Consider the following 22824-nt stretch of genomic DNA (forward strand, 5'->3'; position numbering starts at 1 on the left):
ATGTATGCCGTCGAACTTCTCGTAACGGCATCATAGGCGGAACTCGTAACTGAAGCCGAAATAATAGCTCCTCCTCGACATGCCAACGAAATAACGGGGGTTTACGCCGTCGAACTTCTCGCAACGGCATAGGAGGCGGAACTCGTAACTGAAGCCGAAATAATAGCTCCTCCTCGACATGCCAACGAACTAACGGGGGTTTACGCCGTCGAACTTCTCGCAACGGCATAGGAGGCGGAACTCGTAACTGAAGCCGAAATAATAGCTCCTCGTCGACATGTTAATGAACTATCGGGGGTATACGCCGCCGAACTTCTCGTAACGGCATAGGAGGCGGAACTCGTAATTGCAGTCGAAATAATAGCTCCTCCTCGACATGCCAACGAAATAACGGGGGTTTACGCCGTCGAACTTCTCGCAACGGCATAGGAGGCGGAACTCGTAACTGAAGCCGAAATAATAGCTCCTCCTCGACATGCCAACGAACTAACGGGGGTATACGCCGCCGAACTTCTCGTAACGGCATAGGAGGCGGAACTCGTAATTGCAGTCGAAACAACAGTTCTTCGTCGACGTGATAACGAGATGAGGGAAAACGTCGTCGCGGTACATTTCGCAAAGGTCAAAAAGGCCAGACAAACAACTGCAGACGTGGGAATTATTCATCGTTAGGTTGATAAGGAAGTACGGGCAACCGACGACGAGCGAGATCACGACACGTAAACGACAATAAAAGACGAAGTTTTTGTCGGGGACGTAGTTCGTCACGAAACTGCTGAAAACGTACCGGGGTTGCTCTACGTACCACCTCACGAGCCAAAGGTAGTGGTAGGTAAACAAGTTCTAGTCCCCCACAGTTATCGTTTGGGAGATATTGCGAGTTTTCTGGGCGTGGCCTCCGTTACACCTCGTACCAACTTCTAAAGAGTCCAACGGCAAGTCTCATCACCAATAGTAGTTCCTTAAGTATTTTAGACTGGGTTACTAGGTCGTATGAACCTATCATGACTGACATTGCATCTTCTATTAGGACACCTTGGGGAGCACAGAGTCGGAAAAGCCGCACATTCTTGGTTCTAGAACGTTGTATTAGGTGCTTGCCCTCGAACCAGAACTCTCTAAATCGTAGTTTAAGCAAGCTCAGCCGTTAAGAGTACATTAAACGTGTTTATTCGCTGTTGACTACTACCGGAACAGGTTAACCTAGAGGTCTTCAGAACAGCTTCTTAGCTTCGGGTAGAGCATCCTTCTTCAGTAACTGTCTAACCACTTACTTGACATGCTAGACTAGGAGGGGTACGGCGAACCTAAGATACTCCGGAGGTCTGTTCGATTGCTAAGCAGAGTGGTAGTGTAGCATACCAGCGTTAAGGCCAAGACGTTCTCTCCTAGGGCCCGGTTCATAGAGACAAGGAGCATCTGAGTACCGCTTCGTGTAGAGACAGTGCCAGTTCCCGGCGAGCCGCTCTGTATGGGTAGAGTACTCCGCATACCGAAGGCCCATTATAAAAAACATCTACTGAAAGGAATCCTGGGGGCAATAAAGCAACCGTACAGCTCCTCCTCGATAATAAAGCCGAAGTCAATGCTCAAGGCGGAGTCTATGGTAATGCTCTTCAAGCTGCTAGATCTCGGGGCCATCAAGCAATCGTGCAACTCCTCCTCGATAGTAACAAGGCCAGTGCTCAAGCCGGGTAATATAGCAATGATCTCCAAGCCACAGCATGTCAGCGCCGCACATATCGCCGACAGAACCTCTCTGGTAACTGTCGCAGGTGCAGAATGCGCTCTCTCTGAAGCATAAATTGGGTGCTCCGGAGGAGCTTATATAGTGGTGAAACATGCCCAGGAGCTAAGCCACTGAACACGTGTGATCGGCACGCAGAGGGCAGTAGGGGGGGCCCATATGCCATGCAACAGTAACCTTACTATACTATACAGTTGTGTAGACTCAAATCAATTGAGTGTTGCATTAGCTGTGCCTCGTGGAACAAGTTCTCAGCCACGAACGTGATTCAACGACGGAGGGAGATTTGTTGAAACTGGCCAAAGAAATAGTTACAGGCATTGCTAAGTGGTTCCATTATAAGCAGATGACTATCAACAGGACCCTGGACACTGTCGCACACTTACGAAGTAGTATGAAGTTTGAGACCCACGGAAGCTCTCGAGCAAAGCCTCTTGGGTCAGTCGTAGTGCGGAGTCCAGTTGGCTTGGTTGACGGGTTCGGGAATCAGTACAGGCAGTACCGCAATCTCGTCTTCTGGACAGAAAGAAAGAGAGACGAAGGATTTATTGATGAGTGGTGGGATGAAGAGGTGCAAATCGGGCGATAGCTAGACTGACATGGCAAACGCTGAAATCAGCACAGAACCTGAAAAATGCGAGCCAGACACAATCGACCCAGCATTCAAGAAGCTGAGGCCGACAGTCTGTGTTCCTCGCGAAAGAAATTTTGGTGTGAAATTCCATAACAAGTTGCGGGACAACTCGCTTTCCCCGACTAGAGGGAAAGGCCCCTTTAGCGCGACGTACGTCCGACCATCAGTTCCACGTTTTCGAATCAAAAGACGAAAAGGGGATCGGCAATCGCTTAATGTGGGGTAATTGCGGGGACCAGCCAAGTGCGCCAAATTTCCTGTTCGTCTGACAAATCTCTCTGGTCCCTGCGCTGTAAATCCGCTATATGGTGGTATTCAACAGGTACTACTCATGTCTATTTTAGGGGAAGTGAATGGAAAACAGCATCCCTTTCACAAGACTTTCGCGACTTCAGATCTACGCTTTCTTGCAGTCGCCCCAAGTAGGGTCAATACGCTTCTTCGTCTGTTCACAAGATCTGTCGATCGTCAACTTTTCAAAGCCCCGCGATGGGGTCATTGCTAGGAAAGGACCTCGGAGCATTTTTTCTCCAGGATCGAACGCTGGGCTGCTGGGGTATATATAAGCCTGGCAAAGCCATGCTTGCGAATCATGCATGTCATCTTGGGTGCTCGGAGCTTCCCTTGCTTCCCCCTTGTCGGCAGCCTCTTTCGATCTTCAAAATGCTTTCTCCATTTGCGCTTTGCCTTCTTCCTCTCGCAATTACCGCACCAAGTTCTGAGAAGCGAGCTAACATCAAGGTTATAGCATCAAAATAATACAAGTAATTAAATAATGAAACAAGATCAACCTCAACCAGATCAAAGGGTACTTAAAGGGGCTAGCACGTGACAGCGGGGTACTCTCGAGAAGTGGGGAAGCTCCACCCTCCGCGCTCAACCTCAAGCACGCCATCCAGAATCTGACAGAGCCTCAAACCCCTCCCCTCCTCTCATCCAACCTTCAATTCTTGTACATACCCCTTTCCATCTCATATCTCCTCCAAAAATGGTAGAATCCTCAACCCCCCACCCCCCGCCACCAACGTCAGCCCCAGATGATGCATGGAAACACACCGGCGTCCGCGTTATTCCCGCTGACTCCCTTGACGCCAACACCGCCCAGACACCCGGTATCCTTTGCTCCCTTCCCCTCCCCCTTTCCTCTCTCCGATCCCCTCCCCTCTCTAACAAGCACAGGCATGTCCCGCGCAGCAGCGATAAACTTCGCCAGAGTAGGTGCGCAAAAGCTCTGGGCAGGAACCGTGACCATCTCGCCGAACGCTAAAACGGGCGCTCATCATCACGGGCATCTAGAGAGTGTGATCTATGTGCTGAAAGGGAAGGCGCGGATGAGGTGGGGGGGACGGCTAGAGTTCGTGGCGGAGGCGGGGCCGGGAGATTTTATTTTCGTACCGCCTTATGTGCCGCATCAGGAGATTAATGCTGAGAGTGATGTTGCTTTGGAGTGTGTGAGTTGATGCTTTTTCCATTTCATGTTTTGAGAGGAGGGTTGGCTCCCAGGCTAGTGTGGAGAACGGCCCTGACAGGAGAAGTGAGGACTGGCTGTGTTGGAACGGCACGAGGAAGAGGAGGAAAGGTTGCCGTTACTTTTTGACCGGTTGATTGATTCTGGAAAAAGTCCCAATACTAACTTATTTATAGGTTTTGATGAGAAGTGATGGAGAGGCTGTTGCTATCAATTTGCCGGATTTGGAACCTGTTGAGTCGCCAGAAGGTGTAAAGTGGATTGATCCTACACATGCAAATTTGCCAGATCATCACCATGATCATGGACACGGACATGGCCATAGCCATTCTTAATCGCGCCTTCAACTTCAATTACCCTCGGGCTCTTCTATTTCTGCTTTTCCTTGACGGAGTAAGATATGGTACTACCCAGTCCAGACGAAGATTTCATCCTCAGTCAACTATATCAATTCCCATTTTCGTCAAAACTAAAGCTTCTCCACTGGGTAGCTTCCCACTCGCCACCCCGAGACTCCCCAATGGACTTCCTGAAGAAGCTGCCATGACCAACAGCGACAATTTCAGTTGCACTTTCTCCATTGGCAGCACGTAGGCTTGAGACAAAACCTTTGATGTGGCGAACTCTCCAGCTAGTCCTGCGTGCGCACCATTTCCCATCCTCATCCTTCTCATTTTCATCATTCCAGTCCTTCTTCATGTATTGAAAATCCACACAGCGTACAGCTTTATCCCCCCAAACCATCTCCCCTTCCAAAATCAACTCAGCCTGATTGAGAACCTGTCCGTCATGATCACATTTGAGTTTCAAAGCATCTGTATCACGCCCAGTCCCATTTGGCCCGTCACCAAGGGTTTGGAGCTCCGGAATGGCAAGATCAACATCAGACGGAACATCTGTGAGAGCCAGAATGGCGGTATCCAGAGCCCGAGAAAGGGGCGAGCAAGTGACGTGGGTATTGTACTTCGCATGGGATTAGAAAGCACTTCTGGCTTCGAGGGATCGCTGGCAGCCTCTTTGAGTGAGATTGGGGTCCTTGAGTTTTAGGAGTTGCTGAGGATTATCATGGGAAGCATAACCCTAAGGTTTGTGTTCGGGCTGCTCGGAAATGTGAGTTTAGGGAAATTGATGGCTTGACTTACCTCAGAGTGGCGCGGAGGTGCAATATGGGTCTCACATTGATGGAGGCATCCATTCGCAGATCCACGACAGCCGAGAGACCCCACTTTCCAGTTCCATGATATGCAATTCCAACGTGTGTACGGTTCAAGTGCCAGTCCGTGGAGACTCTGATTAATTTATTATGTTACCTGAAAGACCCAAACAATGAAGGGCCATTTAGTTTGGCGGACTTGAGGCCGCTCCAAACCTCCATCGCTTTCTGCGCTCCCAATGAACTGAAATATGAAAACGCTCACTTAAACGTCTTTCATTGTACTTGAACTTCCAGAGCATTTAAGCTCTGTAATCTTGGTAGACGCTTCAGCACGCCTGAATGTCCAAGCCTCCCCACACAGCTCATCAAACTAGAGCTCCTGGAATATCTAAGTGTTAACTCTACTCACAAAAAATTCAAGGTACTGTAATTCATGGAAAATTCGAGCATTTCACATAACACAATCTACCAGACTTTACAGAACAATCAAATGCCTAAAGACATCGAAGCAATGAAATTAGAATATGGTTTACGTGTCATTTGTCCGATGGGTTATGCATCATATGATTTCCACCTTGGAAGCACGTCGGTTCACCTTTTTATGTGTTTTCTAGTGAATTAAACAATATATCTGGGCTTGGCTATTGGCTTGCCAAAATTCCATGACCTGCTCAATATCAGTCCTCAATCGACCAAGACTTCTTCTCGCCCAGTCAAAGTGTCACGATATCCAGCGCTTCGAGACCCAGTCCTATTTCTTTTAGTATTTCATCTCTGTCTTTGTTGAATCGCGGAAATGAGCAGCGTCCAAACTTCAACTGTAATAGTTCACTTTATGCAACATGCGGAGGTAAGGACACCTCTCTTTCTCTTCTTTCTATCTTTTCCTTATCCTTTGGAACATTCCCACTCTCAGGTTGTTGTTAAAATCTTGTACTATCTAAAGCTTGGGTTAAGATTACTTTCATCTTATTTATGTTGGAGCCGACGTAAGGACGCAGAATTCAATGATTTGAAAAAGGGTTGGGGGGTTGTTATACGGACCATGTGCGTACGTACTACAGGTACCCGTGCAAATAACTCTTCCTGGGAGCTCTCCTTCCCTCTCTTATCAATTACCCCTCATTCCAGTCAAATCTTCGTGTCGCGCCGATGCCAAGATCTCTGACCCTGAATCTCTCATGAGAGTCTTGTTGGCGATCTGCTGCAAGCCCCATCTTGGCCTCACAAACTGCCTTCCTAAAATGATCCGCAGAGTCCAGAAGTACGAATCGAAGTCCCGTATAACGTTGCCCAATTACTTGTCACCCAATCACTTCGAAGGGATCTTCGTTTTGCGGGGTAAATCCAACCACCAATAAAAAACGTAAGCCGGGAGAATCTGTCCCGACTACCTGGGACCTGAGCAGTACTTAACCTGGACCACATGGAATGTATCTCCAAGCTATTTATCAACTTGTAACATATTTTCCAGTTTGGGTAGGGCAGAGGACGAAATGGTTCCCCTCATCATCGCCATTCTTCTCTTCAGTACTTGCGAGGCAATTCTTCTCCCAGGACCCAAAGGACCCTTCCACATCTCCCTCAGCAATCACGAACTCGTGGACAAGAGCAGGAAAGACCCATGGAACCTCGACACTATCCCTCAGCGGCGAATAATGCTCTCAGAATTCTCACCCGTTCCTGGCGACTGTTCAAAAACAAAAACAATCCCGTATATGTCCCCAACCGTGGCAGGCGCTGAAGACAATATCCTCCTTCCTTACGGTTGGCCAGCAGGAATTCTAGGTAACATCTCTATGGAGTTTTGCGTCCAACCTGAACATCACAAGAGGAATGAAAATTTTCCGTTGGTGTTGTTTTCGGGGGGACTGAATACAACGCGATTTTTCTACTCGGCTATCGCACAAGAAGTAGCGGGTCGTGGCTTCAACATCCTTACCCTAGACCACCCATTCGAAACCGACATCGTGGAGTTCCCAGATCGGACGATTGCGTATGGAGGACACACCAACACCTCCGATCTCTCGTCTATTCTCTTCTCTCTCGACATTCGCAGCCAAGATGTTTCTTTCATTTTAAACAAATTTGGGTTCAAGGAGAGGGAAAAAGCGAAAGTAGCCATGTTCGGACATTCCTTCGGTAGAGCTGCTACTGCGGCTGCTATGGGAAATGATTCCCGCATCCGGGGGGGAGTGAACCTCGATGGGCTGCTTTGGGGTCCGGTTATCGAAAATGGCTTCGAGTTACCAGGAAATAGGAAATTTCTTCTCTGGGGTGCGGAAGGTCATAATTCCTCATCGGACGAAAGCTGGGGAAAATTCTGGTCAACCTTAAATAAACAGGGAGTTTGGAAGCGGGAATTAAGTTTAGCGGGGGAGCGCATGGGAGTTTTTGGGATTTACCGCTTGTTGCTGATGTGACTAGGATAAGGGATGGGTTGGGTAACGAGACGGAGGAGGGATTGCTGGGACTATTGGGTGGGGAGAGGGTGGTGGGGGTGTTAGCGGATTATTTGAGGGATTTCTTTCGGTGGGTGATGGATCCAAGGAGGGGAGAGGGACTTTTGAGTGGTGGGGAGAGTGGAGAGTATCCTGAAGTGGGGGTTTTGAACTGATGGTTGGGGATTCTAGGCACTTGATCGACAAGAGAGTTGTTTGTGAGAAAGGCAGATTTTCTGAGAATTATCGTCTTGTTATTATGCCTTCTTTTAGCTTGCCTTTCCCGTGAAGAAGGTAATGCTTCGTTATTCCAAACTTTCATTTTCTTTGCCACAGAAGAAGTAGAGATGGCCGGAGATGCGACATTGACGTTGGACCCCGCCCTCTTCCCGTTCCTCTTTGAGCTTCTTCTTTACGAACTTATTAACCTCTCCACGCTCTTTTGCTTCATTTAGCCACCGCTTTTCTCTTTGTTTAATAGCTTTAATAGCAAGCTCTTACTATTTAACTCGCTCAATTTTATCTATTATAGTAAATGCTATGAAAAATTAGTCCTTCAAATTCGTGGAATATAATATGAATCATTATATAAACAACAGGACATTGGTAGAAGTGTATTGTGTGATTTGACACTGGATGCTTTAGGCTTGCCGCCTCGAGCCACAAAACCTGACCAAGTCTACCTCATCGATGGTTGAAGATCATCCGCTGGTAGCCAGCTGGCATGGCTGTAGGAGGGATACGGTCGGCTTTATCTGCGGAATTCCGTCAGGGCCGAGGACTCGAGCGGAATGCGCCAGGCAACTTGAAGTGGAGACACGTGACTGTCGCTTAACCCCTATTCTCGCCCGGTCAACTAGGAGAGGCGACAGCCTCACTTTGAGCCCTGCAAGTGGTTGATTTTCCCGCAACACAGCCGAAGTTGCAAGACCCATGTTTATGGGAATGATTGGACTCAACGGAGCCGAGGTTCTCCATTAGGCTCTTTTGCCGTGGTTACATTCCCAGCTGCGTTCAGGATGGTGGCTTGAAAGCAGAGTTTGGATTCGCCCAGTTTCTCGCCAGCCTCACTCGACGACCTGCACACCGAATATCCCCTCTAGGAACTATCCCACAGCCTTGCAGCCCATTCCAAGCAACGTATATGAATTCCCACAATCCATGTTTCGGGATCTTCTCGATCGACACTCTTGACTTCCTATTTCAAGACGGCTAATCTCGACGAGATGGATTTCAATTATTTCGATCAGCTCGATGGGGGGTACCCGTGGTGGATGGAAGCTCGCACCTTTGCGGATGATGAGGGATTTAATGTCCAGCCCCAGCCTCATCAACCCCGGCTTGAAGAATTTCCTACATACAACACCACCATCCACTCAGACGAATTTTCATATTCAGGTGTTGGCCAAGAAGCCAACTACTTGGAGTTTGAAGTGCCGATTGTGAGACAGCCAACAGCCTCGTGGTCGGAAAATGTTGCAACCTACGTGGCCGCCCAGTATGATGAGGCTCCAGCCCCGTCAAGCATGAGTGCCGTGGTGCACGTGAATAACAGTGGTGCAAGCACCAACCACTCAAGCTCCAATCAACCTTCCGCATTAACAAGTAGTGGCGGAAACAAGCGCAAAATGGAGGAACATGTCGGATGCTTCTCTATCCACAGTGATCCGAAAGAAAACAGACGGAAGAGGCAGGCTTTTGATCAGGAGACCCGCAAAAAGGTGGCGGTGATCAGAAAAGTAGGGTCTTGCTCGAGATGTAAAGCACGAAGAGTCAAGGTGGGTTTCGGGCCAGATTTCGTGTTGACATCACATCTGATTCCTTCCAGTGCGATTTCCCAGGTCCCTGCCCTCCATGCAGGAAGGCAGCAGATAGTATCAGCCTCGCGAAACACATTTGCATTCGTCAAACATTGCTGGAGCTCCGCTTTAGCGAGACGAGTTTTGGTAGACACCCTGCCCAACATCTGAACTTCGAATCTGACAATATCAGATTTCCTCTCCCAGTGCTACACAGAAGAATTGCTCCAGACAGAAATTGGCGCTTTCCATGGAAAGAAGAGGACTATTGCTTGCAACCTCCTTTTCCGAGGGACCGATACCATCACTCGCAGGCCGTTGCTGCTGGAAGTTCAAGACTACTCCGTGCCATATGTCAACGCCCCTCCGCTAGAGTCTGATTGCCTTGTGGGTTACGACAAATCTACGCCCATCTTTAAGAGGGTTACTAGCGAGAGGTATGCGCTTACCCCGGAGAGCCTCCCGACAGTGAGACAGCTCCTGGACTGGATCCAGCTCGATGTACATTCTCCAAATGAGAGTACCGTAAAGCGCTTTATGCTCTCGCTAGGTGAGTTCATGGAACGCTACTGTGCAGAACAACCAGACGTGCCCATGTACGAAATGCTCAACAGTGCCGTGACAATCCTCAAACTCCTCCGTTGCTGGCGAAACTGCAAGATGACCACCTCGCCGGATCCCAGCAGCACTCAGTCCCCTTTGGACCCCAACCGTAACAAACAGCACATCTCACGCACCGTCGTCTCCCAATTCCTCCTCATAATCAAAGACGGGATCCGCACCGCCGAACTAACACTGCTCGACAACCTCGAAAAGCTCGTCTACAGCACCAAAGGGCCCGGTCAAAAGAACATGATTCCCCTCTGGACAACTCTCTGGACACTCATCCTAACATACCGAGACTGCATGACAGCCTACAAATTCAGCCAACACTGCTCGACTACCATATGTTTCGAGCACGACGCCGCAGACGCCGAAGTCCTGATCGAGGCGTCAAAACATATGTATCATATACTGACATCGGTGTATGCGGCGCTGTTTCGGGCGAGCACTCCGTTGTATTTGGATTGGAGGGAGGGGAGTAATATGGAGTTGCTTGGGAATAGCGAGGTGTTGAAGGGGGCGTTTATTGCGCTGAGGACGGAGGTTGAGTGGTTTTGTGAGTCCCCCGTCCCAAAAGCTCAAGTCCAGAGTTGTGGAAGTTCGATTGAAGGTTGCTGACGAGTTTGGTAGATGGGCAGAAACATAGACTTGGGAATGAAGATGCGAGGTTGAAAGATGAGATAATTGAGCAAGAGCAACGATTGAAGCCGAAGTAAGTCCCGACTTCTCGAGTATCAGTCCATCTTGTAGCAATGTCGCGCAGCTCCTGAAACATGCTGCTTCCGAACATACCTAAAAGAAGATGCTGAATTTGATTTCTTGGGAACAGGTATCCGACGAATGTTGTGGTGAGGAGAAAGGCGCAGCCTTCCAGGGCTGAGGACAATGTCGTGAGTGGATGCTTGGCTGCTGTGGATTGTCATTTTGATCATTGAGGTGTATTGGGAGAATGGAGTTCCTGTATTTACTCTGGTGTTCTGTTTCTGGACGTTAAACGCAGTTTCATTTTCTTGATGTTTTCTGGAATTGGGTTAACTGTGCAGAGGATGGTCACTGTACTTCAATTGATTATCGCAAGATTGAAAACAATACTAAATACTCGTGAACTCATCTTTGCGACGGGTGGGCTTTCTCCCAGGGCTGATATAGTAACAATCATCAATTCGTCTACCAGTCTATGCTATTTTAGCTCTATTCCAAACAGTGCCCAAGAAACAGACTCAATCAAAAGCACCTGATGTCTATTAACCTCCATCCAACACCGCCATATCCAGATCCAGTCTAAGCGAAAATAGCGTGGAACTTCTCATCAAATGCACTTTTCAGCTGCCTGAATGCCTTATAGACATTCATCAACTTATCATACTCCTCATCGTCAGTCGCACCTGTTCCATTCAAGCCCTCGCTCTTCAAATAATCCTCTTGAGCAACCAGGGCATCTTCGCCTGCATCCCAATCATCGACGACTTTCTTGCTCTTTCGGATCGGGGTTGCAACCTGAGCAGTAGCGGCTGAGGTTGCAAGAGCATCGGGTATGATTGTGGCGGCAACCTTTTCGTCGGCTTCGTTCTCAGCTGCGTCACCAGCGCCCATTACATCGAGCATCTCGGGATCTGTATCGTTTCCAAGACCAAGGTGGAGAGCGATTGAGGTCACGATGGTAGCGAGGACCATGGAAAAGTCGTTCAATAGAAACCATACCTTCGATGAAGGGTCAGCGAAAGTGGTCAGTAAGGAAATCGACAGGAGAGACTTACATCTGCCTTGCGAATACCATTAGCCTTTTCCAATGGATCAAGGGATCCATGCATGTAGAAATCCAATATGTAAGCATTGAGTGGGGTTCTGCACTCGTCTGGATGGAGCTCCAGATGCGGTATGACGGCCGATTCGAGAAATACGCCCTCGCGAGTGGAAGAACAAAGGTCATCGATCGTCGTAAACTCATCACCCAAGCCTGACAAAGCAACGAAAGTTGATCTAGCATGTGGGACAGGTAGACTTGGAAGAAACTCGAAATTTTCGTTATCCTTGGCAGGCTTCGCAGGATGAGCACCTCCATTTGGTACGGCGTGACCGTTGGCCTTCCCATTCGCAGAAGGTGGGACGAATCCGACCGGGATGTGCGTCAGAGGAAGGTAACGTTCTTCTTCCTTGAGGTGCTGAGCAGCAAAAGTCTTGACATAGGTGGTGAAAACGTCGAGAGTGTCTGCATTATGCTTTCGAAGGATTTTGGCAGCATCTTCGGGCATCGGCTTGAGGTAGACGACCGAAGGAGAACGTTTGATCATTTCGGCTTCTTCCGGATTATCAACTTCGCGGCATACTCGGCGTCCAAACAGATGACAGAGAACCAAGATCAACTTGTCAAGGACGATGCTTGTCTTGGTATCGATATCAGCGCAAAGCTTGTGGAAATATCCTCCTTTGAGGAGTGCTACATGAATCAGTCAGCATTTAGAAGAGGATATGGAGGGCTGATTCTCACCATGGAAAGCGAAACTAGAGTTTTCCGTGTAATACAAATGCGAGACACAACTGGTGAAGTTCACCGGCTCTCCAGCGGGACCAAGCAGCTCATTTCTGCGAAGATACTCAATTGAAAATCGAAGATGATGCAAGACTTGTTCTTTGAAGCTCTGTCCACCCAGATAAAGCCTGGGCTGAGAAAGCAGCGAGTTGACAGCCCGGACCGCATACGGAGAGCTCTTTGAGTCGTGCAGCAAGGTGAAGAGTCGCAGGACCAAGGTTGTGGTGATTGGGAAATGTCCTGTTAGCTCCGGGAGTCTGGAACTTAAGAGACGGCTGGCACGCTCTCTTGAGATGCCTTGGAAGACCACGTTACCAAGAAGGTCAAAACCACGACGCCCGGATCGACCGGCAGCCTGGCGGAAATTCAGTGCTGTCAGGTACACCGAGTTGCCACAGAAGACAACAGTAGCGCACGGCATATTGATACCAAGACTGAGAGTTCCGGTTGCGATGACAACTCTTAAGAATCCTCTCCGGAACAGCATTTCCACACATTGTCGATATTTTCGATTCATACCAGCGTGATGCACACCGATTCCTCTCCGTAACAAGTCAAGTAAGTCCTCTTTCACGTTCTTCCATCGGAGGGCACGAATGTATTCATCCAATTCAGCTTTCTGGAGCGCTTTTGGATTGGCGAAGCTGAAATCTTCTTGAGGCGCCTCCGGGTCGAAAAGATCAAACGCAGAGGCCCCGTCGGATGATTCTTCGCGCATCCGGTCAACCTTGGAGCCTCCCTCATCATCTTCGCCTTTCGTCTTCTTCGCAGGCTTTGTAGGTTTCCTAGACTTCTTGTCTTTCTGTTCTTTGTACTTTTCGTACCCTTCCATCAACTTCTTCCACTGTGGACCCTCCTTCCACAGAGTCTCGGCCGCGACGAGTTGTTTTAGCACGGACTCCGCAATTCTTTCGCACTGGCTTCTGTCATAATTGAAGAGAATCGCTGGCAGGGCTCGGCGCTTATGGAGTTGATACAACAAGGGCAAAGTTGTGGATTTCAAGTCGTACGGGTCAATGTACTCGCCATCGCTTGCCGAAGAATTGCTAGATAGTGCCTTGTCTGAGGTCAAAAGCTTCAGTGTGCTTGTCGTAGGTGTCAATTCCTTGACAACTTTATCGATCGGGGAATTTTTGTCTGCCAACCATTGCAAAAGCAACTTCTTGAGGGCTTTCTCCCACTTGAATATATCGGCCTTCCGAATGCAAGCTGGGAGCGCCTTCTCAGGATTCAACGATTCCGGAACCTGATATTCAGAATTCTGGAATTTGCACATGGCCTTCCAAAGCGAGAGGCAGTCTCGAGGCTCGAGAGCTAAGTCATCTGGCATCCCCCGAGATTTGTCAACGAGACTTGACGCAGGATGGAATGCATCAAAGCCGAGCAACCCATCAAGTCCAAGACCTACACCATATGACTTGCCAAGCCCAGAGAATTGGAACACCTTGGGAGGCTCATACATGTATTTTCGGAGATCGCTGTAACGGGTTGAGTGTTGGATCATCTTCAAGTCAGATCCCAGAGCCTTTTGCGTATCCTTAAGCCAGTCGTTGAACTGCTCCGGGTTGCCGACGGTTGCAGACAGGGCAACGATTGGACATGGAGCAAGTAGGAGAAGCTGCTCCCATACAACACCATCCTCAGAATTTCCAATGGAATGGATTTCGTCAAAGATGATTCGTCGTACTCTCGGTGCCCAAGACTTCGCATTGCTGGGGGATAGAAGCATGATTTGAAGAATATGTGGAACTGTTACAAGAATCTGGCAACCCGTAGAGTTGTTGACACGGTAATCTCTGGTGTGTATGGCCCAGACGCCTTTGCCGGGAACCGGAAATTTCTTCGAAAAGCGACCCTGGATTTCGGCAGCAATTTGGTTGACCAGTGCCTTCGTCGGCGCAACATAAACCAAAACCCCATCGTTGTCAGCTCTTAACACTTGTTCCATGGCGTAGAAAGATATGAAGGTCTTTCCTGCGGAAGTAGGAGCGACGACGAACACACTCTTGTTAGCATCCAATTGGTCGAGAACATCGCGTTGCCATCCGTCAGGGACAAAACTTGACACTCGTGGATCAGGTTTAGCATCTAGCATTCGGTCCATATATGGGCCACAGTAATTCAGCTGAAGCTCCGTCTGTGAAATATCAATTCGAAGGTCCTGCGCCGAGGGTGGATATTTGAAGACAAATGACAGCTTCCGGTCGATGGGGGTCGAATCGAAAGACGTTAATGCATTCGTGATGCCCAAAAGCGTACACAATTTTGTGACGTGCTGTATGTTTTCTTTTGAGATTGGCGAGGTCGAGGTGCAGATTGCTCTGAACGTGGTCCAGATTAGAGCCACAACAAAGTATCCTTCAGCTTTCTTGTTGACTTTGCAGTACATAGCCCACCAATTCAAGAGAGATTGGATCATGTAAGTATGGATGTCAGCCTCGAGGAATGCCGTTTTCGCCGAGTCCAAGGCATTAAAATAGTCGACTGTCCTCAGGTATCTGTCCTGGTCATCCGAAATGACATCAAGACCCTTCATGATTGTACTCCAGGCAGTGAACGCCTTATCTGACTCGGAAGATCCTTTCCTCTCCTTGTTATCTGCGATCATTTGCTCCTTCTTTGAAAGCCCCGCTGCAGCCTTCTTCGTTCCCTTCTTTCCTCCGCCGGATTTATTTTGCGTCGGAGTGTCTTGAGCTTCGTCCTTCCTCGACTTGGCGGCTGCCTTCTCTGGTTTTTCCTCCACTAATTTAACAAGGCGCTTTGATCCAACAGTGAGGGTCTCAGGTTCTAGGGCTTTTCCTTTTGCGCCAGTCAAACTGGCTGCATATGTCGTCATCTCCTTCATGTAGAATTGATTTGTGCGGAGGGGGTTTCTAGGCAAAGTCAGTCGTCATAGATCATGTAGAGCGAAATGGTTTGGTTTGGTGAATTGTATACCTCCATTTGGAAACCTTTGCCGCCGGGGCATATTTCGGGTTGAGAGGTTTCCTATGGTTGTGCCAATGTGTGGTCTCCCTATAGATCTTCATTGCACCAAAACGAACAGCAAGTGATGCATTAGTCTTGACATGAATGCATTCTAAGTGCTTGTCAAAAACTGAGTTTGTGAAGGGCAGGACTGTAAGCTCCTCTACCTCACCCTCAAAGTCAGCCTTGTCTGCCGTAGACTTTGAAAATGCTGGTTCTATGCTTCCGGCAAGACTGAGGGTTTCATCCCCGAGCTCCGCGACGAGACCAGAGAGAAGGGCCCAGTCGGGTTGAGCCGCTCGAGGAACCACACCATGGAGCGAATTGTCGCACATGGCCTGCATAACGGCTCGGAATAGCCGACCATCAATAAGGTCAATAGAGTCGCAATCAAACTCTTCATTCGACATGAGCTCATTCCATCTCTTGTCTTCTACCGCATTTCGACACACTTCCGAGATCGCCTCCAAAAATGATTCGATCTGCTCCTCGAACTCTTCGTCGAATGTAATCAGAGGTAGTCTGCGCTGAGAGAGAGGGATATGCTTGATAATGACGCTGTGCAATACAAATGCGGAGGCCAAGAAGGCGTCACATTCTTGCTGTTTCAGAATCTTTGACACTGCGTATGTCACCAAGCAGTAACTCTCATTCAAGTCTTCTTCGGAAAAGGCTTCAGATACTTTTTCCAGATCTTGGTCCTCGAACGATGCCTCAATATCTGATGTCTCCCAAGATTTCTCTAATAGCTCTTTAGCTTCCTTGATCGCATCGGCGAATTCGATATCCACGGTAAGTTTTGTCTGTCTGCGCGGAATAAAGCTTTCAACAATCATCGTGAAAGCTTTCGAGTCTCGGAATTCGATTCGATTGATCAAAGCTACGTTAAACCGGTGGACGTTGAAGCTTCGAATCATTCCACGCAAAAGAATTTTGGTCCATTTCTCGTCGTCATCCGCTGGCATGATATCGGCATCGAGATGATTAACAGCAGGGGCTGATGTAATCGACTTAGGTGATCCATCATGAGCCATCACGAAATGGATGGGGCACAAACGGAGATACTCCTGGAACTCGGAACACTTCAATGAGGAAAATACGTTGACTTGCAAGTTGGGGTGCGCATCCGGAAGGTGGACCGCCAAATGGCGTTTGATGATGGACCGGGCCAAGAGGTATCGAGATCTACGAGTACCCGCCGTTCCAGGAGGCATGCAGAGCTCGGCATTTTCTGAAGCCTTCATCAACAAGCCATCAAAAACAATGGACTCATCAGAGATTACCTTCAAAAAACGCGATGTGGAACTGGCAGTGGCGCTTGACCAGATTCTCCAGAAATCGCTCGGCAACATAAACTGCATGAAGCAATTGAAATCCATCTGGAAGAATTAGCAGACGTTTTGTTGAATGGTGCTCTGATGGTCTGGACGGAATGCAAGATAGCTGAAGACATCATGATGCGTTCAAATCGTTGAAATCTGAACGTGGTGCTACAACCAGAGGGTCGAGCAGTGCCAGGGCGCGCATTTACAACGCTGAGAAATGATACCGCGTCCCATGCATTTAAGAGAAAGGTGGCTGGGTCAATGCAAATCGGGAAGATGCGCCGTGGGCTTACCTTCGAAATCAATTCGCTCGTCTTCGAAGCATACTCTGAGCAGCGAGTCGCCCTCAACTAGAAAAAGCTCTTTGCCCGCATAATCGCCAACCAGGTCGATGAACATCGGCCGGGTTCTGTCGTACCAACTGAGTATGACGTTGGAGCCTCGCGGGGCATCCTGGTCATCATGCCCCGCCATAGTGGCGTGTTCGGACGTTGTATTACTTTTCCCTACTTGTCAGTTCTGCTGTTGGTTAACTGTCAGAGAAGGTCCTCGTAAGCCACTTTTTCCAGAAAAAGGAAGTTCAAGACGCGTTGGGATCTTGTAGGCGTTGATTCAATTTGAGGAATTGTTTGTGGTTTCGTTGAAAATTCGAAACTGGGCAAACGAAGGTCGTTTCGCGGACACGTGATAGACACGCTAACATCGCGCCTTCCATTATCTTGTTCTCTGATTGTTCAATTTTCCTCTTTCTTTCAATTTGTATTTTTCGCGATGGCAAATAAGACGTTTGAATTCTTCACGACGCTCTGCAGTCGGGACTGTTCCTCTTGCAGCTCCCATAAGAGAGAGGATCGAATCAATGCTCAAGTTTATCTCTTCCCCTCCTCTGCCCTCTGCACTACTCATGCTCCATCACTTCTCTCTTGCAGCTTTGACATATAAAGATCTACCCTCGGGTTGACGGTATCAATCTTTCAGAGCACGCCCGAATGTTTGTAGATGGCATATCAAATCACGTGATCTTGATTTCAGTTCCACATCTCCACAGAGGAGGCTGTGGGATCTTCGTACGAGGCGCCGATCAGTATGCTCCTAGCTTACTTCCTCAGCCTGAAATCCACGGTGATTTTCAAGCAGAAGACTTCTGACGAATCCACGATGCAAGTCTGATTACTATCTACACGCGTCATCCAATTATTTCCCATTGCAGAGAACGGCATGCATGATTACCAAGACACCTCGAAAGGCGTACAATTCACCAGACATTTCAGATCAAATACCATCCCAAATCTCAACTTATACTTTTCTGAACCGCCAGCATCTACGGTTCCCCCATCAATCTGAAATAAACTTGAAACCTCACCAGAATGGCCGAGTTCGTCACCCCACCTTTCCCTCCTCGCCTTCTGACAGATCACAGCCTCGAACAACTCGCAGCAAACCTCATCACCACAGGCCCTGTAAAGGTAGAACCCACGCCCCGCCGTGTCCGCGCCCTCTTCAACGGTACCTACCTCTTCGATACCACCTCCGCTTTGCATGTCTGGGAACACAAATACTTTCCCCAATTCTGGGTTCCCATTTCAGCCTTCGATACTTCCATTCTCACCAAACTCGCTCCCTACGATCCAGATGGTGTCGCCTTCCGCGCTTCAATTAAAGTGAAAGATAAGACTTCAGATCGAGTTATCATCTCAGAGAATGGGCTGTTGAAAGGGTTTGTAAGGGTGGAGTTCAAAGCTGCTGGTAAGTAATTGAGGTTTCCGGAAGTTCAGAGAATGGAATTAAAGGGGTTATGGCAGATGCATGGTTCGAAGAAGATCAGCAAATCTACGACCATCCCAAGAACCCGTATACAAGAATTGATATCCTGCCTTCGTCACGGAAAATCGAGGTTAAGCTTGGGGGCGTCACAATTGCGGAGTCGAGTAACCCGAGCTTTCTTTTTGAGACTGAGCTACGGACGCGATTCTATCTGCCGAAAACATCTGTAAGTCTAATTCCGATCCTGGTTTCGAATTTTGGGGCAGCAGAAGTTGATGGGAACAGGTTAAATGGGAATACCTTTCCAAGAGCGAAACGACGAGTAAATGCCCCTACAAAGGTCTGGCACAGTACTACAACGTGACGGTAGAAGGGAAAGAATACAAGGATGTCATTTGGTGGTATGAATACCCAACCCATGAATCTGCTGCTATTCAAGGGTTAATGTGCTTTTACAATGAGAAAGTGGACACCTACATTGATGGAGTCTTGGAGGAGAAGTGATGCTTCTCTCTTGAATGTGCTAAAAGCTACTTGGTTATTTTCAGGTAATTTACATACGCAACTTTTCAGATGGGAGCGGATGTTAGATTTGCATTGTGGTGGCAAAGTCGTCATTATGCTATTGCACGTGACAGCAGCCCGTCAAGATCCTTAGGCCATTCGTTGCGGCCTCTTCAGCAAGTGCGAGAATGGAGGTCGATGATGTATTCTATATTAATGGTACTGTACGATCAGGAAGCATTACAAGGTCACAACGATCTTTCCTGCGGTTTTCCCTTCGAGCATCGCGCGAAATCCAACATCGGCTTCGCGCAAAGGAAGTACATGACCAACATGCGGCACAATGGCCTTTGAGACAACAAAAGAAATCAGGTCCTTGAACTCCTGCAAGGTACCCAAGTACGACCCCCGAATATTCAGCTGCTCAACAAATACCTTCTGAACATTCAGCGGGATCGAGCTTCCACTATGACCACCACAAGTCACAACAGTCCCTCCAGCCTTAACAGAGTTCACAGAATGCTCCCAAGTTACTTCCCCGCTAGTATCAAACACCGCATCTACCTTCTCCTGCAACTCCTCACCAGACCCAAAAGCCCTCTCAGCCCCAAGTCTCAGCCCCAACTCCCTCTTCTCCTGCGTCCTTCCCGTACACCAAACCCGCATGCCCGCCGCACTACCCATCTGAATCAACGCCGTCGTCACACCGCCCGAGCTTCCCTGAACTAACACCGTCTGTCCAGCTCTCAACCCCGACTTCGTAAACAACATCCGGTAAGCCGTCAACCACGCAATGCCCAACACAGCAGCTGAAATGGTCTCAAGCCCCTTCGGCTTCGGCACAACATTCCGAAGCGGGACGTTTACGTACTCGGCTAATGTCCCATCCGTCTGCTCGCTGAGAACATGGCGTTCTGGATCCAGTGTTTCGTCGCCTTTGAAATTCGGATTCCCCATGGCGGGGTACAAGAGGACTTCCGTCCCATCGTCAAGCACACCTGCTCCTTCGCAGCCGAGAATGAGAGGGAATTTTGGAGTTCGCATGCCGAGCCCGCGCATGGTGAAGATATCATGGTAATTTAGGCCTACCGCCAGCATCTTGACTCTCACCCAACCTTCCTGAGGAGTTGGCTGTAGTCTCGGTGCGGTTTTGATCGCGGAGATGGGATCATCGATGCTACCTTTATCGACGTAGACGGCGGTCATGGTTGGATTAGAGGAGTCCCAGGGCGTGATGAGGAGGGAGGTGATATTGTTGAAGTGGAGGTGGAAGTTGAAGTAGAGGATGAAGGGCTCGGTGATGCCGTAGTCAGCGACGAAGTCGCCATCCATTGTTACTTGGATGATGATGTGCTCTCCTACTTGGTTTGCATTCTTAAAGATGACTGAGGCGGAGTGCGAGATGAAGGCATTTTTGAAGAAGGCTTCGATTGAGGAGTGACCCTTGCAGGTTCGGCCTTCGTCAATTATGATGCCATCTGACGAGAAAGCCGTGCAGAAATCTGTGCTGCTCTTGCTATTGATGGATTCGAGAACGGCGGTCACGGCTTTTGGTAAGCTGGCTGGGAAAGACATGTTTTATTGACGGATTGATGTCGAAAATATTGTTCGTGCCGATGTATTTGGCAGAGGTGATGTCCTTCCATCATCTCGACTGAACCCGCTGTATATATAGCGGAAAGGAGACTGGCAACCTCGAAATGGAGAGTGCCAAGATACTCCACCTCCAGTCACTACTCTTGATTCTTCATCCTCCAAGGATGGGTTTCGAAGCATGCGGAGATTCTGCGCGCTTGGGTACGTCATGGTGAAGGATGATTGACCCAGAACTCTATCATCTGCGGAGTCTGAAAGGCTGAGAGGGACGAGCATAATTTTATGTGAGCTGAGATGATAGAAGAATCTCCGCAGGTGCTGTCGAAGCAGTGTTGCAAACTCCGCAGCTTGCGGAGTTTGGTGGGGTGTGGGTGCAGTGGAGTTTCTGTTATTGGCTGGACGATCCTTGATAGTGGGGCAAATTTGCTGACTTTGCTCCTCGACATGAACCCGTCCTTTCATCAAAATTTTATCAATTCTAGGCAAATCTCGAACTTTTGCTCAGCTAGCATCCGCTCAAATGCATATATAATGCATGGTCATCTATGATTCGAATCAAGACGCTCTTGATAAACCGAATGTGTAGCTTGTCAGCTCTCGGACTCTTAGGACGATTTGACCCTTTCTCTGAGCAGGGGTCCAAGGGAGATACCTTGAAAACATGAGTCTGAAGAAGCCTCTGCCATCGATTTACCAAAAATATGAATACTCCAACGAGGTCACGGCAAAAATCCTGCGAGCAATGTGCCAACTCGAAGCGGCAATGCGATCGAGGTAGCCCAAAGTGTTCGCGCTGCACCTCAAAAGATCTCCGCTGCCTGTACAAGTCCACTCCGCGCCATCATTCTGCGGAGACGGACATTTTGGCCCCTTTGCCCAATGGCCAATTTACCGGGAACTTCCAACCTGGTAGTAGCAATACACAGGTTCCTCCTTTGGACAACATGTTCGTTGAGCAGCCTGGCTTTCAGGACGTCTCAATGCCCTTGCTCCCTGGGGTGTTCCCTCCCAATTTGAGCATGAACATGGTGGAAGCAGGCAACTTGACAATTGACGACAACCTCTTCGTAGCATTCAACAATTACGCCATGTCAAGCAGACGGGATCCCTACGACTGCGAACTGGGGGTTATGGACCGCTCGAGAATCCGCTTCCTCATCCGCCAAATGAAAACTTACCCCACTCTCCTCGTACAAAATGGCAAAGCGCCTTTCATTCATCCCCAAGCAAGCCACGCATGGCCGTTAATTCCCTCGCCACTGCAAGATGCGATCGCAGCGTCTGCGCTGTACCTAAGTAAAAACGAGAAAAATGAAGCTATCATGTGGGATATCGTCTCGGCGAAAGTGGCGGTTCTGATGGAGGCACGAGCCTCATGGAGTGTTGCAGAGCACTTGACATGTCTTCAGGCTTTGGTAATCTACCAGATCATCCGTCTTTTTGATGGAGATATCCGTGCTCGTGCAGATGCGGAAGCGAGTGAGAATACACTTGTTGACTGGACCGATCGTCTCGTTGCCCGGACAGGCGCCAACATTTCACCGGAAACTGCTGTATCCAACTCCTGGGAAAATTGGGTCTTCGAAGAAGCAGTTTCGAGAACGGTCATTGTCTCAAGGATGGTGCAGGCAATGTTCATGATTGTGAAGCAAGGCTTTTGTACGCTGGTTGAAGCAGTGACTGAAATGTCGTTCACTGCCCAGAAAGCGCTGTGGTACGCTCCTACTGCTGTGCACTGGCAACAAGCTTGCAAGCAGAACAAGAGATTCTATCTGCACAAGATGGACTTCACAGAGCTTATGGCGAAGGGAGACCTGAGCGAGGTTGATGAGTTGGGAGTGTTGATGTTGGTGTGCTACAAAGGTGTTGATGATGTGAACCAGTGGATTGTGAGGAAGGGAGGGACTGTTCTGCTTGAGTGAGCAAAAGTTCAAGACTCTAAAGCTCTGAATCTCAACAGCTTCCAACATCTCAGCACTGTAGAAACGAGGGGTCTCGGCATTTGAGATGACCTGCTTCGTCGACTTTCCTCCCCATTGAAAGCGTTGCCTTCGAGTTGGCAAACTCTGCACCGGCCACTGTTTCGACGAAAGCCTAACGCCGAAGAGTTTTGTCTTTGCTATCAGTGTGCTCGGAAAGGGAAGTGCAATTGGAGGATACCAACCAGCGGGCCAATCACCTCGAAATGGCATGCCCTGGTCATATTCGCCCCAGTTTTACCGAGATGCCATTTTTTCCCGATTCGGTCATTGCGCGATCTGCAGTTTGTAAGCACGGCGCAGAGCCACAA

At 48.8% G+C, this 22824-nt stretch overlaps 8 protein-coding genes across 8 annotated transcripts; 5 read left to right on the top strand and 3 right to left on the bottom strand.

Moving 5' to 3' along the window:
- Positions 1 to 3220: 3220 nt before the first annotated feature.
- Positions 3221 to 4633, top strand: K444DRAFT_607675 (RmlC-like cupin). Its single transcript, XM_024879211.1, has 3 exons — positions 3221 to 3493; positions 3561 to 3832; positions 4026 to 4633. Exons 1-3 carry the CDS (start codon positions 3370 to 3372, stop codon positions 4182 to 4184), a joined length of 555 nt encoding a protein of 184 aa, XP_024743146.1. The 5' UTR covers positions 3221 to 3369; the 3' UTR covers positions 4185 to 4633.
- K444DRAFT_624739 (uncharacterized protein) lies at positions 4297 to 5455 on the bottom strand (the record flags this gene model as incomplete). Its single annotated transcript, XM_024882443.1, has 4 exons — positions 4297 to 4745; positions 4814 to 4884; positions 4992 to 5138; positions 5415 to 5455. 4 exons carry the CDS (start codon positions 5453 to 5455, stop codon positions 4297 to 4299), a joined length of 708 nt encoding a protein of 235 aa, XP_024743147.1.
- Positions 5456 to 6401: 946 nt separating this feature from the next.
- K444DRAFT_167117 (uncharacterized protein) lies at positions 6402 to 7472 on the top strand. Its single transcript, XM_024870708.1, has one exon. The coding sequence runs from the start codon at positions 6502 to 6504 to the stop codon at positions 7426 to 7428; it is 927 nt and encodes a 308-aa protein (XP_024743148.1). The 5' UTR covers positions 6402 to 6501; the 3' UTR covers positions 7429 to 7472.
- Positions 7473 to 8481: 1009 nt separating this feature from the next.
- Positions 8482 to 10992, top strand: K444DRAFT_167144 (uncharacterized protein). The gene is made up of 5 exons (XM_024870709.1): positions 8482 to 9224; positions 9275 to 9392; positions 9439 to 10404; positions 10479 to 10560; positions 10678 to 10992. The coding sequence occupies exons 1-5, from the start codon at positions 8673 to 8675 to the stop codon at positions 10781 to 10783; spliced, it is 1824 nt and encodes a 607-aa protein (XP_024743149.1). The 5' UTR covers positions 8482 to 8672; the 3' UTR covers positions 10784 to 10992.
- Positions 10794 to 17292, bottom strand: K444DRAFT_607679 (P-loop containing nucleoside triphosphate hydrolase protein). The gene is made up of 6 exons (XM_024879212.1): positions 16964 to 17292; positions 16629 to 16724; positions 15316 to 16576; positions 12337 to 15251; positions 11606 to 12285; positions 10794 to 11549 (listed from the first exon to the last, which is right to left on the bottom strand). The coding sequence occupies exons 1-6, from the start codon at positions 17142 to 17144 to the stop codon at positions 11130 to 11132; spliced, it is 5553 nt and encodes a 1850-aa protein (XP_024743150.1). The 5' UTR covers positions 17145 to 17292; the 3' UTR covers positions 10794 to 11129.
- Positions 17293 to 18037: 745 nt separating this feature from the next.
- K444DRAFT_640149 (DUF427-domain-containing protein) lies at positions 18038 to 18938 on the top strand (the record flags this gene model as incomplete). The annotated part of the gene is made up of 4 exons (XM_024884464.1): positions 18038 to 18045; positions 18091 to 18416; positions 18473 to 18660; positions 18720 to 18938. 4 exons carry the CDS (start codon positions 18038 to 18040, stop codon positions 18936 to 18938), a joined length of 741 nt encoding a protein of 246 aa, XP_024743151.1.
- Positions 18939 to 19125: 187 nt separating this feature from the next.
- On the bottom strand, positions 19126 to 20845 carry K444DRAFT_607681 (NAD(P)-binding protein). Its single transcript, XM_024879213.1, has one exon. The coding sequence runs from the start codon at positions 20511 to 20513 to the stop codon at positions 19179 to 19181; it is 1335 nt and encodes a 444-aa protein (XP_024743152.1). The 5' UTR covers positions 20514 to 20845; the 3' UTR covers positions 19126 to 19178.
- Positions 20846 to 20978: 133 nt separating this feature from the next.
- Positions 20979 to 22273, top strand: K444DRAFT_552904 (uncharacterized protein; the record flags this gene model as incomplete). Its single annotated transcript, XM_024876600.1, has 2 exons — positions 20979 to 21534; positions 21634 to 22273. Coding segments are annotated over exons 1-2 (939 nt in total), but the record flags the coding sequence as incomplete, so codon positions are not given.
- Positions 22274 to 22824: the final 551 nt, after the last annotated feature.

Source organism: Hyaloscypha bicolor (assembly GCF_002865645.1).
Source record: "Hyaloscypha bicolor E unplaced genomic scaffold K444scaffold_15, whole genome shotgun sequence".
NCBI lineage: Eukaryota > Fungi > Ascomycota > Leotiomycetes > Helotiales > Hyaloscyphaceae > Hyaloscypha > Hyaloscypha bicolor.

What these genes read in the sequence shown, in the direction of transcription:
- K444DRAFT_607675 (XM_024879211.1), top strand. Translation starts at nt 3,370, where the DNA reads ATGGTAGAATCCTCAACCCCCCACCCCCCGCCACCAACGTCAGCCCCA. An exon ending in CAACACCGCCCAGACACCCG is followed by an intron (nt 3,494 to 3,560) that starts GTATCCTTTGCT and finishes TAACAAGCACAG; the next exon opens with GCATGTCCCGCGCAGCAGCG. An exon ending in GTGATGTTGCTTTGGAGTGT is followed by an intron (nt 3,833 to 4,025) that starts GTGAGTTGATGC and finishes ACTTATTTATAG; the next exon opens with GTTTTGATGAGAAGTGATGG.
- K444DRAFT_167117 (XM_024870708.1), top strand. Translation starts at nt 6,502, where the DNA reads ATGGTTCCCCTCATCATCGCCATTCTTCTCTTCAGTACTTGCGAGGCA.
- K444DRAFT_167144 (XM_024870709.1), top strand. Translation starts at nt 8,673, where the DNA reads ATGGATTTCAATTATTTCGATCAGCTCGATGGGGGGTACCCGTGGTGG. An exon ending in GTAAAGCACGAAGAGTCAAG is followed by an intron (nt 9,225 to 9,274) that starts GTGGGTTTCGGG and finishes GATTCCTTCCAG; the next exon opens with TGCGATTTCCCAGGTCCCTG. An exon ending in CTTTAGCGAGACGAGTTTTG is followed by an intron (nt 9,393 to 9,438) that starts GTAGACACCCTG and finishes TGACAATATCAG; the next exon opens with ATTTCCTCTCCCAGTGCTAC.
- K444DRAFT_607679 (XM_024879212.1), bottom strand. Translation starts at nt 17,144, where the DNA reads ATGGCGGGGCATGATGACCAGGATGCCCCGCGAGGCTCCAACGTCATA. An exon ending in GCAAAGGTTTCCAAATGGAG is followed by an intron (nt 15,252 to 15,315) that starts GTATACAATTCA and finishes GACTTTGCCTAG; the next exon opens with AAACCCCCTCCGCACAAATC. An exon ending in ATGGTATTCGCAAGGCAGAT is followed by an intron (nt 11,550 to 11,605) that starts GTAAGTCTCTCC and finishes CCTTCATCGAAG; the next exon opens with GTATGGTTTCTATTGAACGA.
- K444DRAFT_607681 (XM_024879213.1), bottom strand. Translation starts at nt 20,513, where the DNA reads ATGTCTTTCCCAGCCAGCTTACCAAAAGCCGTGACCGCCGTTCTCGAA.